General features: G+C 44.7%; 1 protein-coding gene across 1 annotated transcript in view; it reads right to left on the bottom strand.

The window, feature by feature from the left end:
• Positions 1–15242, bottom strand: part of BMP6 (bone morphogenetic protein 6) — a 174803-nt gene extending 159561 nt beyond the window's left edge. The window contains exon 1 of the mRNA XM_028512819.2: positions 13729–15242. Coding sequence (XP_028368620.1) covers positions 13729–14368 — 640 coding nt within the window. The 5' untranslated portion in view covers positions 14369–15242. The remainder of the gene's footprint in view (positions 1–13728) is intronic.
• Between the last annotated feature and the right edge of the window lie 2193 nt (positions 15243–17435).

Raw genomic sequence — 17435 nt, 5'->3', positions numbered from 1 at the left:
AAAATTATATTTCTTCTTCCTGAAGCCTTTTTTCCCTAACCCATCTAGAGAATAACACAACATAAACTCTGTAAGGCGAAGGCTATGACTCTTTTTATAACCACTACTGTGAATGGAGGTGCATTCCTCATATTAGCACAGTGTTTCACAGTTTATAATTCCCTCATTGAAATGCTTGACGGCACTTGTCATGAGAGAAAGAAGACAGCACACATCAATTTTACTTTATTTTAGAGAAACTGGGCATCAATCATGTAAGACACCATGCTAGGTACAGGGTGGGGGAGGGGAAGAGGAGGAGGTATCACAATAAATAAAGCATTAAATAATGAAGAAGCAGAGAAGTTGGTGTTGAAGATGATTTGCCCAAATCCACACAGCTGCTGGGTGGCAGAGCCAAAACTGGAACTCAGGGCTCCCTACTCCATCCTTTAAGCTACCCAGAGCTCATCTGCACACGTATGCCTGAAAGTAGAATGCCACTCTGTGGTGCTCTGTTCTAGGGAAAGTCAATGTTCTTGCAAAAAGTGGGAGCATGTGATAAGTAAATTTCAGAAAGGCTTCCTTGATAAACTGGCATTTGAGCTAGGGTTTAAAGAGCAGATAGAACTGAGAACATGGAAGTGGGCAATTGCACGATGTAAATGGGATATACTATAAGAAAAGGCCAGAAAAAGGAAATCATGGAGCACAGTCAGTTGGCTGAATGATATGTGCACAAACAGGAGTAGAAGAACTGAAATCGAAAGGGAGTGGAAGTCAGATGGCATCTTAGCTTTATTCAGTAGGCCAGGGGTATCAAACTCATTTTCACTAGGGGTCACATTAGCCTTGAGGTTGCCTTCAAAGGGCCAAATGTAATTTTAGGACTGTATGAATGTAACTACTCCTTAACAGTGAAGGGAGAGCTTGGCACTGCTGAAGGGTAGAAACAAGGTGGAGAGCCGGATTCAGCCCATGGGGCTTGTGTTTGCCACCTGTGCAGTAGGCCATTAAGGTGATGGATGATTAAGAGTAGGATCCAATAAAGGTGATGGACAAGGGATAACAGATCACACCTGTGCTATAGAAAAAGAGAGCTGATGTTGATGCAAGGACAGACTGGCAGTAGAGGAGACTGGAGTAAAGTCAAGGCCAAGATCATAAAGCCCTCATCTAGGGAACTTGGGGAGAAAATGGAGAAAAAAGATGGGAGGATGGGAGTGATTGATTAGATGTGCAAGTGAGGTCAGAGATTGAAGTTCAACCTGAGTAGTTAGCACCCTGATTCTCAAACCTTAGTCACCACTCTTATCTCCAGTTTGTAAAATGGAGATCCACACATGAGATCCAGAGTCAGGGCAGGTCCAAAAGGGCAGGTTGGAACTGCATATGAATAAATAGACTAGGTCTGTGCTGATCAACAAACTCTGTAACTGGCATGCAATAAAATAAATACAAAAATGGAAACTACCTATACAGTTTGGTAGCAATTTAACTGACAGTGTTATATCAGTGGAATCTAATAATTAAAAATAGAGGCTTGATTTCATGTGCATTTGGTTTTATTCCATTTCACTTTTCTAGTAATTCTGGGACAGGACCACACTTTGAATACATGGGTTAGCAAGAGAGGAGGAAAACATATGCTCAGAACTGAGAGACTTCCCTATAGCTGACATCTGGCCTCCTGAATACACCCGCTGCTGGGTTCTCCATCACCATAGTCGATGCTACCCTAACCAGGCCCCTGAGCTACCATAGGGGTTCACCCAAAAGCCTGGTCCCTGCCCTTCACCATGCTCAATGGTTGCGTATTATCTCCTCACTCCTGTGGCTGGATATGCTCCCTCCACTTCAAATCCATGCGTATCTCAGCTCCATGTGTAGGCCTAGTGCCTCGTGCCAACCCTCCCAAACTGTTTGCTGTTTTCTAGGAAATGTCCCAAAATACAGTAGCAGTCTATGGGATAGAAAAAGAACTGAAAGTAAGTAAGCAGCATTATAGAAGCTAAGGAGAGAATTTCTTAGAGGGATTATACAGCATGGGAAAAAGGAGTGTTAAGGTGATAAAGCTTTGGAGAGTGGAGAGTAAAGACTCAGAACAGAGTCATTAGCTGCCTCTGATACAAGAATTTCAGCAGAGTGATAGGAACAGAAATCAGATGGCAAGAAGCAAGGATTAAGTGAATAGAAAGGAGAGAAAGCAGCTTCCCTGAATTAACTTCACAAAACTGTTCTATTATGTGCTGGGTGTTATTTGGAATAGTAATGGTACTCTAAATAATAGTTTTCTCCAAAAGTCTCCAAATTTTACCCTATCTCACTGTCCACTAATGGTTAATACAAATTTGCAGCTACAGAAGTCTCAGATTTTGCCCTGGCTGGTGTGGCTCAGTGGACTGAGTACCAGCCTGCAAACCAAAGGTTCGTTGGTTCGATTCCTGGTCAGGACACGTGCCTGGGTTGCAGGCCACATTCCCAGTGGGTGGCGTGTAAGAAGCAACTGCACATTGATCTTTCTCTCCCTCTCTTTCTCCATCCCTCCCCTTCTCTAAAAATAATTAAATAAAATCTTAAAAAAAAACAAGTCTCAGTTTTTGCCTTGCTGATAATACAGAATAGGTGACATCAGTCACTCTTTAAGGCAAAAGGCCACAAAAATAAGCAATAATTTTTTTGCAGAAAAATGCAGTTTTGACTTAAGCTTACAGAACATTTGGAAAAGGGTAAGTGTGCGGGAAGAGTTGAGGGTAAACTGGAGTCTACTTTTGTAAATTTTTTGTGTCCTACCTACATTGCCAGAATTTGACACAAAAACACAGGGAAGTATCTTTGCAATTTTTCAGAAGGATCAGATCATTTAAACCTGAATGTTACAAGATGCCAATAGGATCACCAGCAACCCAAAATGCCCAGATGCTTGTTCTCAATATTAGAAAAGATATCTGCCTATTTTGATTATTATTTCCTAAAATAAATATAGGGATAAGGTATAGGATAAAGGCCAGTCACAAATGCAAAGAGCAGGCTTGAGCCCCGAGTTCTCTGATCCAAGAAAACCATTCACAAACATCTTCACCAAATTCCATTCATAAGGATATTCAAACTGTATAAGAAAAGCATGAAGAGCAATGGCATTGATGAAAGATGGGAATTTTCACTGCCCTTCCTGTGTGTTAGGACTGAGTATTTCATTCCCTGGTTTAGACAACTGGTTAAAAGAAAGCTCTGGATATATTCAACTGACGTGATTGTGGTGATGGTTTCACAGATATACATATATGTCAAAGCTTATCACATTGCACACTTTAAATAAGCAGCTTATTTTATGTCACTTATACCTCAAGAAAGCTGTTTAAAATAAGTAATCACTCAGAGATATACAACAGGGAACATTCTTAGAACTGATTTCTGAGTATCATCCAGTCTGGGGTTTCTCTACTGTGTTGCAGGGAATTAAGAGGCTGTAGCAACCAGGGTCCCACCAAGAAAAGAGAAAGCCCTGCAAGTGCTCACAGCAGAGGGAATTTAATAAAGGAAGCTGGTGGCATAGCAGTGGGAGAGCCAAGCAGCCAACCAGGTCATGGACTAGCATGACCCACAGTTAACAACAGCAGAAAGCCCCTTCCACCAGCAGGAAGGAGGGGAGAGCCTGGGGCCACAGTGGAAGGTGGAGCAGGGCAGCCCTTCCAGTGAGAGCTGGACCCACAGAAGAGCAGAGTCACCTGGAAATGCAGCTTTGTGGGGTCTCACCCTGGGGACCAGTAGTGGATGTGGGAGCAGAGGCCTGGGTCTGACACAAGGGCCTTTCAGAAAATAGGGGTTACAGAATAAAAGTAAGTTAAAAAAACTATTAAAACACGAAAGGAAACTTCTTTACCACTGGGCTTGTTAGGGCTTTGAATCCTAATAGACTTGAAAATCTCAAAGAGAGAAATATGGCATAAAGTGTTTCTGTGATCATCTTTCACAGAGCATGTTGGAAAGGTCATGCTCCATGAGACACTATTTGGAAAATGCAATACTCACATTTTACAGAAAAGGAAATTTGGTTAAGTGGCTTGAACAAGATATTATAAAAAGAGATAATACTAACACTAGAGACTAGACTCAAGCTTTCTGGATCTTAAACATGTGTTCTTTCCACAACTCTGTATTGAATAGGCCTTAAGCACTTCCTAGCAGCATCAAGAAAACCAGCTACTTAACCATTCCAGTGAGCAATGAGTCACTTTGGTGGTATAAACTACCAGGCTTCATGGAATGAATACAATCTTCTCTGTTAGGTTAAGAATAACTAAGGGCACCAACACTATGTCAAAAGACAAATGTAAAAGAGGAAATAAATGCCGTAGAGTTGCCAAATGTATTAATGGTAGGAAACGAAGAAAAGGAAAGGAAATACAAGAGAGAAAGAAGGAAACTAACCTCTACTGGGGACCACCTATATCCTTGCAGCTATGCTAGTGTCTGCATCTTCTCATGACCACACATGTGCATGTGTAACAATAGCGTCTAACAACCTTAATTAAGTAGAAAGAATAACCAAGGTGCCACATTTGTGGGACTAGTTCCCAAAGCTGGTGTTAAGGGATTCTGCCCTAGATAGACACCATAAAAATGCAAAGGTATTTTCCACGGCCCTCTGGGAGAAACAACTCTCCTAATACCTTCAGCCAAAGGCACCTATGTGCTCCTCAGTATTAGCCCATTTCACTCTTGGCTCATGTCAACATCTATCCTGTCAGAGAGGTAGTTAAACCACAGCACATACTAAGGCAAATGTTGTGAAAGAAAGCTGAATTTCTCAAGCCCCACCCTGCCTCTTAAGTGCCATGGCCCAAGCTCTTCCCTCTTTCTGGGGTTTCATCTTTGCAGAGGTGGAGGGGTAGGGGAGGACATAAGAGGTGAGTAATTTAACTGGAATTCATAGTTGACAGGGAGAAGTCATATCTCACTTGTACAGTACTTGTAAGGAAATGTTCACAAGTTCCTAAATATCACAAATGCATTGCTAGCTATTTGTTCAATAGCACTCTTTGTAGTTACCATGTTGCTTGCTTATATTATGGCATTTTCCCATTTATTTACCATTAATCTGTGTAGCCCTTTCTCATAGAAAACAGCTCAAAGCAAATGAGCCTAATCTATACATCACTTACAAAGACCTCTGAATTTATGGAGTCTTTACAAATTTAGTTTTAATCTGATCTAAACAGTCTTTCCTGAGGAAACCTCTAAAGTTCTCTGATCCTACCTTTAGGGCCAGTAAAAGGTATTTTTGTGAGTTTCTCAAGCCAAAAGTCACACTAAGTTTTAGTATACATTTCCATAAACAAAGAAGAAATATTTAACCTCTCCCTTACCAACTCCCCAAATTTCAATAATTTACAAGCACAGAATTCCCATAATTCTTATTCATTCTTCAGTCTTCTTTCTTTTACTCCCCAAATCCTGCTGAGCATGGATCAAACAGGGCACAAGCCAGGGAGAAATTTAATCACTCATATCTCTCTGCCTGAGGGATTGTCTAGGTACTATGGTGACAGACACCTCACTGAAAGTATGTGGAAGAAAAAAGATTTTTAAACTCCTAGATGAGAGAGAGGGAGATTTCTACTAGATTTGCTGTCCATACACAGAAGCACAAAACAAGGTGCTCATATTCATTCAAAATTACTCATTTATATACTCATGTGGTAAAACACCAGAAACGAAATAATGCTCGACAAAGGCATGTTATTTCTATTTCCCCCAAACTCTACATATTTTGAATTTTAAGATTTTTATTGAGTTGTTTTTCTAGTTAAAGGTACAGCAGGCCTTTGAGGTCAGTGAAACTACTCTGTCATTGGATGGATGGATGTCGTTATACATTTGTCCTAGCCCATAGAATGTCTCACGCCAATAGTGAACTGTAATATAAACTATGACCTTTGGGTGATAATGACATATTAATGCAGGTTTGTCAATTGTAACAAAGGTACCATGCAGGTTGGGGATGTTGCTAGGAAGGGCGATGTTTCCCTTCCTGGTAGGCAGTTTATGGGAAATGGCTGTACCTTTCACTTAATTTTTCTGTAAGCCTATAACTGCTCTAATAAATAAAATTTTTAAAAAATGCATAGCTTCTGTTTTTAACTTATTCTGATATGGGTGTTCAAATAAAATCTGGAAAAACAAAGTCAAGAAAAACTTTAAGTGCTTAGTTTTATAGCTTACAAAGCTCTGTTTTCAGAATATTTAAACATACTTCACAGATTTAAATGAAGGGAGAGAAAATAACTGGTCTCAGAGATTAAGCCAGGCTGATTATAAAAATCTCCGGGCCGAATCAGCACATAAAATAGCTCACACCAATGATATGGTTAGTTTATGCTCTGCTGATACACATATCTGAATTTTTTGCCAGCCTGTGTTCATGTACAGGAAACCCACAAGACTGTAAACACAGGAACAACAATCAACAAACGCAGATGTTTAAGGCTGGAAGTCACATTCTGGAAAAGGTGAAAAGGGTAAGTGGCAGAAGAGTCATAATAAGGATCTCGGGGGATATCCAAGTTCAGCGCAGAGAGGGCGCAGGGGCTCTGCGGCTGGGGCACTGTTTTCTGCCTGCTGTGAGCCACTGCACTCCCCCCCCCCCCCCCCCCCCCCCCCCCCCCCCCGCCCCACCACCATCACTCGGCTCTCCGATGATGAGAAAACAATCTGAACCTAAAACCAGCACTACGGAGCAAGGATGTTTTGGGCCTAGGACAATCCCAATCTATCTAGCAGGATCAGTAATCAAGGGCGTGTGCCCAGGAACCTGAAAGTCAGGAAGACTCTCCCACTCAGAACCAGAATCTCATTCTGCAAAAATGTTTGAAGGAGAGTCTTCAACGCAGTCTTTCGGGACTGGGTTAGAGATAACAAAACCGTGGGGACCTATCAAGGAATTACCTGATGTAATTTAGATATCATCTCTATTATGGACCCAATCTCTTTAATAATAGGCATGGGAAGGGCAGGAAGAGGATCGGTGCCTGCGGACATCAGAGGAACAATGCCACTCTGAGCAATGTGGTTTTCAACTCACTTTCAGAGTAGAAAAAAAATTCTTAGGGGTCAACAATCCTTCCACATATCAGATGTTTATAGATATGCATAGCTTTTTCCTTGCTAAAATCAGAGTTCTAGAAGAGAATGCTATCCACTAGTAGACAACCCACAAAAGTCCAGATTTGGTCATCCTAGCTATACCCCAAGGCTGTGCTCCTGCATGCTTCTGTAATTACTCCTCAGTCATCCATTCATGCCTGACCAATAACCCTATGGCCCTACTCCCCTGATGCATTAGGATTTCTTTGTGGTTCTCCTGGCTGTCCCTCAGCCTTCAGATGTAACAGCAGTGAGGAGAAACTGATCCTGAATAAATGTAACACATTTAACTGCAAATACAAGAGGCTAGATGACATGCAAGAACCTTTAAAGCTCTAAATTCTATGATCTATGAATAATGCAAATTTACCAATAATTTCAAACTTCCTATCAATGACAGAGAAAGCTCAACATAAAAATGGGTTGTTTGTTGCTGGGCACATTTCCCAAAAAAACAACGTTATGGAAGGTAGCTGTGGCCTCAGCCATCTCCAGAGTCTAACTTTATCCATAAGGGTACTGAAATACTAGGTGCTTACAGTGGGGAAAAAATGTAGAGAACAATATATTCAAAACTTTACTGATCAAACAAAAAAAATGCAATCAACTTCAGTGAACTACAATGTCATTTATTTCTAATGCTTGTAATAGAGAAAATTAGCAGGTATAACTCTGAAGTTCTGACAATTTCTGGCATTCTCAAAAACTTTAGACGTTAACAGCCCTAGTTCTTTAGTAACTCTATTTTTTACTAAAACAGGAATGGTTTTCCAGCTCCTTGACACAAGTGTCATCGGCTCCATGTATTCCAGGTAAGACTGGAGCCACTTTCTGGCTCACAAGTTTCCAGGGGGCAAGCATTGGGAAAGAGATGGAGCCAGAGTGTTGGAGAAGAGGTGAGGGGATTATGAAAGGAAAACCATGTTTGAATAAAAGCAACTTCACTGTCATGATGAAATCAGAGACAGGACAACAGAATTCACTAGCTTTTGGTGGGGAACACAAAAGAAGACTGCAGCTGTCCCCCACACCAGCCCCTGGGTGACCCAGCTGGTGGCTGGGCTAAGCAAGGGCCTCAGGGAGGATGGGACAGAAAGGTTAATGTGTAATAGCTGTTTGCATGCATGGGGACTCTGCAAACTGTTGCTGTCTTAAGGAGTTTCTATATTGATTTCTGTTATTCAGGTACTTAAAGAAGCTTCTAATCAGGAACAAAATTATCTGAGTAAAATATTGTCTACTATCCTTCCACTGATGGAAGCACTAAAGTGATGTAACTAAAATTCAAAAAGGATGGGGGGAGGAGGAGAGAATAAGACTCACAGTAGAAAAACTAGGAGAAAACTGTAATGGCTTTAAGTTAAGGAAAAATTAAGCATTACATGGACTAATTCATTTTTAAATACAGGACAGGAAGCAGAGAGCAGATGACTGACTTGGGGAAAAGTTTCAGAAAGCTGATTAATCATCCCAGAAATTTTACCCTCTTTATTTTCCTTTTCTAACTCAGCATTTAAGCAGATGAGGTGAGGTGAAGATGACAGAGCTGTTATCTTTAAGAGTCTGCTCTACTACCTTTGATACCCAACATTCACCCACCTACACACTCCCTCCCCCCACCATATTCAAGTAGAATATTAATTTGAAACCCAATATGTAAAGTAGCTAAACTCAGAACACAGTGATGAAACAGAATTATTACATGCTGACCCTTAGGGGTTATTTTTCACTTACTTCATTGTACCACTGAGAATCCTTTTGTCCATGCAAATCAGAGGTAAGCTCTTCAGAAGAGGAACTGAGCATGATTCAGCATATTTAAAAAGGATTTATACCCATTCTTAGAAGGACAACCAGAGGAAACACCATCTGAGGTCTAAACAATGATATCTGCTTGCCCTTTGATCTGAGTTTAAGAACACTTTGTACAACTTTTTTGTTGAAATACCACTGAATTTCACATTTACTATTTTAAATCTCTTCAGGAAAAAATCTACTCTCTTTGAACCACTCTCTCCAAACTATTTTTGCTGTGAGTAGTTTGCAGGCATGGGTTTATTTGCTGCTAACAAAAACCTTTCTTCTTAAGTACAGGCAGCTTAAATGAAAAATAGTACCACTGATCCTATGTTTATGAGAAAAAGACAGTATAGTGTATCTGGTTACACATACGAGTAAGGAATATTTCCATTTTTCTTCTAATTTATGTTTCCCAAGAGTAATCTTGTCGGAAGATTGCCAGTATTTTCAGTACTAGTTTCTTATTACTTGTACTAATACATACTGATTCTTTTTTTGAGCATAATTTGAGTTTTTTATTTCATTTTACCCTAGCATCTGGAGTTCAATACCTCATTAATTCAAAATAAATAAATGAAGTCTGAAATGCAGAGATTTAAAGAAACCTTTGCACAGGTTTGAAATGTAATACATATTACAAATTAATATACATATGGGTAACTAATGCAAAATAAGTTTATTAATCAATCATGATAGACATCAAATACCATGAAACCTCAATATCCTAAATGTCTTCACTTATTTACTTATAGGTGTACCATCTCTAAATTATCACATTAGTGAAATATAAATTTTAAGTAAGAGATATGCCTATGTTTTCATTAACTCAATTTTTATTAAGCAGCTCTTATGTGCTCGGCATTATGTAAGGAACTTACATTACAACAGTAGATAAGCCTGGTTGCCTTTTGCAGCTGATATCCTAGAGTGGTGACAAATAAATGAGTAAGCAAATTTAAAAAGAAAAAATATACCCCTTGTGATAAGTGCAACCAAGGAAATAAACAGGGTGCTCTGATGGTGGAGGAGTAGGGGGTGGGGTGGGGGGAGCTCTGACTCCTGTGGAGTGGTTAGAGAAAAGTTCTCTCAGAAGGTGAATTTTGAGCTAAGACCCAAAGGGTATTTCAGGATACTTCTCCAAGGTCACCAAATTGGCAGCCTTGTTTATTAGGCTGCCAAGACATTTTTAGCATTAGAAAACAAGTAGAAAATGGCATCTGTGGCCCTGATTGAATGCAAGTTCATGAGTGCACCAGCTTCCCCCAGCACTCTGCACAACAACCAGTTAGCACTTGGGAGGTTACACACCCCCAGCCTGTTCACCTGGAGGGAGTTTAAAACAGTCAGCACAAACAACAGTGACTAGCATTTGGGATATGCAAGAGAAATTAATGCTGTTGAGTCATACTTCCTGATAAGCACTCTAGCCCACAAGGATCAGGGATTTTTACATGTATTTCTTTAAAAAAAAGATTTTATTCATTTTTAGAGAGAAGGAAGGAGGGACAAAGTGAAGGAGAGAAAACATCCGTGTTGTGAGAGAAACATGGATCGGTTGCTGGGAACCTGGCCCATAACCCAGGCATGTGCCCTGACTGGGAATCAAACCAATCACCTTTCGATTCTCAGGCCAGCACTCAATCCACTGAGCCACACCAGCCAGGGCTAAATGTATCTCATGAGTAAATTATTCCTCAGCCCCAAGGAAAAATGATTTTTACAGCTATGTTTCCCTTTCACTTCCACTTTATAATCTGTCTAACTCAATGAGTGTAAGAGTAGTTTAAAACACAAAACTGTAACATGGATCTTTCTGTAGGCTCTCTAATAGAAAAGTCATGCAATGCAGCAGCTAACATGCCATCAACACAGATTAGGAAATCTGTGGAATTCTCCCAACATCCTTATTTAAAGAATCCACATTGCTAAGCAATTACTTTCTTCAAATGAACTGTTCTTCTACTCAGAGCCATTTTAGCCTCTTATTATGTATGAATCCCCTTTTCCTACTGAGAAATGGCTTAAGATTAAATTGCTTGACTAGCAGGTGGCATGGCTTTATGACTTCAATTCCACTTACCTGGAAAAGGTTTCCTTCTGTAAGTACCCAGGTGGAGTCCAGGTCTGGACCTACAGATCAGTACTTATAACTTATAGTCAGAAAGCCCAGTGGCTTGACATAGGGGGCTTGGGGCAGAGTTCCCTACCCATGAATTTCAGTTCCATGTCAGCCTGGGAGGGAGGGTAGGGGGAAGGATTGAAATTAACATTAGTATTGTTGAATTCTCTTGGAATATGTAAATTTTCAGTGGTATTTTTTGGATCTTTAACAATCCTTTATGAAAAAATGAAAGTATCCCTAGGGAGACACTATGTTAAACCATCACTTTAGCAGGGTTAGTTGGCAAACAACTTCAAGCAGTGGGACTCAGAAGCAATGTGTACCTGTAGGCCAGGAAAGGTCAGAAAAGCGAGGAGGAGAATTTGGAGGTCATTAAGCACCATAAATCTCAGGGTACTTTACAAACTTGCCTCAGGCCAACTCTCACAATTTCAAATACCATCTAAGGCAGTAGTTCCCAAACATTGAGATCACTGGGGATCTTTAAAAATACTGATACCTGGGTTATACCACATACATTCAGATTTAATTGATATGGGTCCCACCTGGGCATCTAGATTTTTTTTTTTTAAGCACCCAGCTGACTCAAACGTGTAGCACCGTTCGGGAGCCATTAACATACAGAAGCACTGCTCTTAATCACGTATTGGGATGATTTATTGACTTCCTTCAGACAACAGAATCTCCTATGCCAGTGCTTGTTGATCATGGTAGCACATTAAAAGAGCCTGAGGCACTGAGAAAGCAAAAGGAGAGAAACGAAGGGAAGGAAGAGAGACCACCCTCAAAGCCTCTGACTTACTTGCTGCAGGGAGAAGCCCTAGCATCCCGTAGTTCTGCTAAGTGTCCTCAGGTATGCTAATGGGCAGCCAAGGTTGAGAATCCCGGTCCAAACCCAGGAACTGTTTTTCGGCAGACTACAACAAGATTCTCTGCTTCCACTTTGTCCAGGCCGGGACTACCCACAAGAGGCAATAAAACATTTCCCCAAGACCGTCAGGGAAATCTTGAGGTGGGGGGTGAGGTAGCGGGCAAGAGGCGGAATTTACTAAGCCAGAAGAATCAGAGATGTTAGAATAAGGAACAGCGCTTGTCCTCTGTACCCCGCCCCCCAAATTTTATCGACTGGCAGGAGAATTTCATTAGAATGCTTCCTGGAAGTAGCTCAACCTTGGATTTGGTTCCAATAAATTGTGAAAATTTTTGTCCAATGAGAACCCCTCGCACTGCAAGTAGCAGGATTGGTAGGCCTTGAGCCTGTGAGATTCTAATTCATGAATTTCCCAGGAGGATTTCTGCACCACTCGGATGCCAATCGTCCTGCTGCACATCCCCACCCCCTACACCCCCGTTCTTCCTTTCTGCCCCTAAAATTCAGCGGAGTTAAGGATCATCTTATAGATAGATTTGTGAAGAACTCGCCAGGATATTTTACATGGTAGTCATTCAGGTAAATAATGTCCTTAAATGACGGACGGAGGTCTTTGACTTGGCTTGGCGACGTTTGTGCTTCTTTGGCAAGTGCCTGCTAACCCACTTTGGGGCCTTGGCAGAGCCACGTGTCCTACGGGAAAGGAGACGCACCTTACAGTGCCGCTGCACCCACTCCAGGCGTGGCTACTGCACCCTGATTTCTTCCGGTGGAGAGTGCGTCCCCACCATCCCTTTGTGTACGTTAAACTGAGCCAGTTTACGAACGAAGATGTGCACAAATCGGTGGCATTGACTGGGGTTGGGGGTGGGGGTAGCCTTCCTTACCGCCTTCTCATTTACAGATTAGAAAACTTGGGAGCGGGGTGGGGGGAGGCTACCTAACTTCGTCGGGGTTTGCCACAGCCACTTGTGGCGGAGCCCGATTTAGCCGCCCTTAAATTTCCATTCTGTTGCCTGGTAACCGGTTCAGACCAGCTCAGCGCCCAACTCCGGCACCCCAACCTGCACACTTTCTCTGCTCGTAAAGCTTGGGTAGCGTTGATCAGAAGTTCAGCCTTTGGGGACAATGGCCAAAGGCATGTGACAAACGTTACTGGATTGGTTACCCCGGAGTTAGGCTAGACATCCAGCCCCAAACCAGCTCCATCCCCGCCAGGCCGGAACTGGAGCGCCTTCCACGGTCCTTTTAGGCACCTTCCTCTGTAACCTTCCTTCCCCAGTTCCGTGGATGCCACCTAACACAACCACATAAAGCTTCCAAAGCTCTCAGCTGCTGTCGGACTCCCTAAAAGTCCTGGTGGGAAAACTGGCACTCAGGGCATTAAGAGCGCAGAAGGAAACAGGCGGGGAAAGAGTGTCGAAGGGCCTTCTCGTTCCCAAGTGACTACACTCGGGCTGGACCTTCTCCTAAGTCTAGTTAACTTGGCCCAAGCCGCGCACTCGCACTCTTCGGGAAATCGCGCTGAACGTGCTCTGAGCGCCCGCAAAGACGCACCTGCGTGGCGCCGCACCTCAACCAGTGAGCGCTGGAGCCGGAGAGTGCCACCAGGCCCGCAGCTATGGGGGCTGCACGTGCTGCCCACGGCCGCACAGGTGGCAGGAGCCGGACCGCCCATTCTCGCGTTCCCGCCTCGCCAGCCCCCACTCGAGTGCCAAGGGCTCTTCCACCCTCTCAGCCTGCACCGTCCCAAGCCCGGAACACTGGTAAATGGGGATTGTTCTCGTTGTACGCTACCCCAGATCCTTACCCAGGTTCACAAAGCTCATGACCATGTCTGCGTCGTTGAGGAAGGCGCTATCCTGCGCGCTGGTCAGTTGGGACGTGCCGCTGCCGCCAGGTCCTGGGGCCAGGAGGCTCTTGTGGTTGTGGGGTCGCACTGCTCCCAGAGGCTGCTGCCGGGGATGGGACGCGTCGGCCCCTCTCCGGGGCCCAGGCTGCCACCTCTCCTCGTCTGACGGCCAGCCCTCGTCGTCGTTGTTGTCGCTGGACAGGGCGTTGTACAGATCCAGCATAAAGAGCGGCGCGGACTTCAGCCGCCCGGGAGGCGGCTCCCCCCGAGGCTGCTGCTGCGGGAGTGCAGCGGGCTGTGGAGGCTGGAGGCCGTGCAAGGGTCGGGGCCGGTGAGGGAGCCCCAGGACCGAGAGGATCTCCTTCTGCATCTCCCTCTTCTCGTGCGTCTTGAGCCGGCGGTAGAGGAAGCCAGAGGAGGAGGAGGACGGTGGCGGCTGCTCCGCACGGCCCGGGCTCCCACCATCCGCAAGTAGCGCCCCACGGCCGGTGGCGGCGGCGGCGAGCAGGGGCGGCCGCAGCGGCAGGGGCCCACAGCAACTGCACAGCAGCCCCCACCACCAGCACAGCCACTGCGCCCTCCGTCCCAGCCCCGGCATTCCCGCCCGGCCGGGCTGGCCCCTTGGGCCCCGCGAGGCGTGGAGCCGGGGAGCGAGGCCGGAGCGTGGCCGGAGCGCTGCCGCTGTGGCCCTTGGCGAGAACAGCCCCCGCCACCTCTCGGCGGGCTCGCTTCCCCTTCCTGGCCCTCAGTCCTTATCTCTCATGGTCCAGTGGGACGCCCCCACTTGCCCAGTATGGGGGGGGGGGGTGGTAGGCGGCGAAGGAGATCACCGGGAGAACCACTCGCCCGCGCAGGTCCCTAGAAGCGCAAAGTACAGGCCAGGTGCGTCAGAGTCCGGGCTGAGCTGTGGCCAGCGCCCTCGTTCTAGGCAGGTCACCGAGAGGTAGCTCTCCGGCCTCGCTGCCCGCTCACGTGCGCTAATTCGCGCCCGCTGAGTGGGACCGGGGGCGGCAGGGAGTGGGACCGCTCACGGGCTGGAGGTGATGCCGGGCAGCATCGCCGCGCACGTCTTTCCTTAGCTCGCACAGCTGCTGTGAAGTTTACCCCGCCGTAGGGCCCAGGCTGCGGTAACAAGGAGTCCTCAGATGCCAATCTTCTGCGTGAGGCTTAACTCCCTTGTCGCTCACAAATCCTCGCCCCTCCGCCCTCGGCACTGTCGCTCCCCCTCAAAATCTCCGCGCGCTGCTCTGTTCCCCAAAGCGGAGGCGGCAAGGATCTTCCTTTCCGTTTAGTGATCTCCCGGCTGCCCTGCAAACTCCACTCACAGAAAGGACGAGAGGGAAGTGGGCCGGTGTTCGGAGCAGTGACTGCGGGGTCGGCGCGCCGGAATTCGCAGACTCCCGCCTCTGGACGCTGCGCTCCCCGCAGCAGCCAACGTGGGCTTTCTGGTGCGCTTTTCGCTCAGGTACCACACTCCAGCCCACTGGACTCCCCGCCCTCTCGGGTTACAGGCAGGCGGGCAACCAATAGAGAGGCTCGTCTCTCTCATATTTAAAGAGGCCCACCCCCTCCTTTCACTCCCTCTCTCCCGCGAATGATTCAAGTGCACATAGAATTTTAGGAGGCACGCAAGGAACTGCAAGGTAGCAAAGGCGAAGAAGTCCTCACTAGTGAAAATGACCTGATCGGTTCAGCACCTCAGTGTGAACCTTACTCTTTTACGATCACGCAAATTGATGCTTTAAATAAGAGCAAAACCAGCTGTTAAGTCAATGCTGCCTGGATTGAGGAAGAACCGAAAAGTGATAGTTTTCCCATTCTTGTCTTAGTTTCTCTTATTGATGTAAAATAGGCTTTCAGCAGACACGTGGCTTTCAAAGGCAGCTGCTGCAAGTTGGGACACACCCTCCCAGAAGCTGCTCCCAAACTGGCCGCGGAGAGGGCCAGATATAAGCCAGACCCAGTGTCTGGAGGGTTCGGGCATGTGCCAAATATTTTGACTTATCTCTTCATTTGGTCTTTGGCTTGGCTTCTTAAGCTAGCACCCCCCAAAAAGAGGCTGTAATCATATATATAATTAAAAAGCCCCCCTCCCTTCCTGAAAATGTTTCAGTGCTTCTCCAGTTTGTTAACATTGCGTTTTACTGTATTGAATGAAATACAGTAGATTCTGGATGCTCTATGCCAGATAAATAAAACTTGAGGCGAGGGGGTAAAGCTACTTCCTGTTCGGTGCAGTAGACAGGGCCCTGAAATCCAGGTTGCTGTGAACATTAGACAGGATCAACTTTGTAAAACACATGTTTTACTCTCGACAGTCACACTTCTCAAAGACACTGCCCACTCTACCAAACACCACCACCACCACGGCCTTTCAGGATGCAAATTTATTTGCTTTATACTATCCAAGAATGTTCAGTAATCTATAGACCCTGGGCAAACTCACTTAAAATATTAGGATCTTTTACCTGGTGAAAAGTGTTTGGAATAGAAAACAAAAGTCTGGCAGCCTCAGTTCAATAGTCCATGGCATTTGAGAGCCAGAATATGGGATTCATGGACTTTATGAGATCATGGGGTTTCTGCTGACCCAAAATTTATTAGCATTTTTATCTTATTTCAAAGAATCTGTTTTTACATGGCTAAGGGTCTTTACCTCTCACCATCCCATCATCCATCAGATCTTGTTTCCTCCTTCTGTCTTGGCCCATACACAGTGGTAATTTAAGACATTCTTTAATTCTACAGATGTCCCATAATCATTGAGCTCAGGCAAGACAGTTTCAGCAACACTGGAGGCCAGTTTTTAACCATCTGCAGGCATTCTTTTCATCTGAAAAGAGAATACATCACTACTTGGTCTGGGATGCTAGGACCCTTGGAATTCAAGAGCCTACATCACATCTTTCTCTGTGCAGGACTTGTTAGGAGCATAAAATCATTGCAGTGCATAAAATCACAGCAGCCAAGATTTCTGATCAGAAGACTGAAATCTCAGTAAGTATATGTAGGCTTCCTGCCAAGTTCCTCTTTTCTCAAACTAACTTTCACCTTCTTTTCAAGACTTCTAGTGATATATAAGCAGGGTAAAAGTAGTTCCAGTCTATAAGGGCAGTGGGGAAAGGACTAGGAAAACTGTAAAAACCCTGAGGATAGACAAATGCATCTAGGTAGGGCTATGCCATTTAAAACACAGAAGCAGACTGTGACCCATCCCTATGTACCTTTTGTAAAAGTATATATGATCTAGTGGTAAAACACACATGTACATGTACAGTCATCCCATTTTCTCAATCCTTGGTAAGAGGTAGATGCACCTATATGACAGGGGTCTAAAATGGCACTTAGCAATTTATTACCAATTAAAAATGTCTGAGCAGCAACCCTGATTGAAGTCTGCCATGGGCTCCCCATCCCCACCAACATGGTCTCTCCATTCTTGTATAATTCTAGAAAAGGGGGGGTGCTGGTGATGAACAGAAAAACACACAACTCTGTGAAGAGCCAGAAAGAAAAATACGTGAAGTGAGTTATGAAAATGATCCTAAGGACAGTGACATTCAACTGAGGGCCACAAAAGAGGATATGCTCTACTCCCATTCCAAGCATATGCTCATGATTGTCAGAAAAACATTCAGAAACGCCCTTGGTTCCATTATGGACAA

This window comes from Phyllostomus discolor, chromosome 5 (assembly GCF_004126475.2).
Source record: "Phyllostomus discolor isolate MPI-MPIP mPhyDis1 chromosome 5, mPhyDis1.pri.v3, whole genome shotgun sequence".
Classification (NCBI taxonomy): Eukaryota; Metazoa; Chordata; class Mammalia; order Chiroptera; family Phyllostomidae; genus Phyllostomus; species Phyllostomus discolor.
The sequence above is the reverse complement of the archived record's forward strand: the minus strand, read 5'-3'. Positions and strand labels throughout refer to the sequence as shown.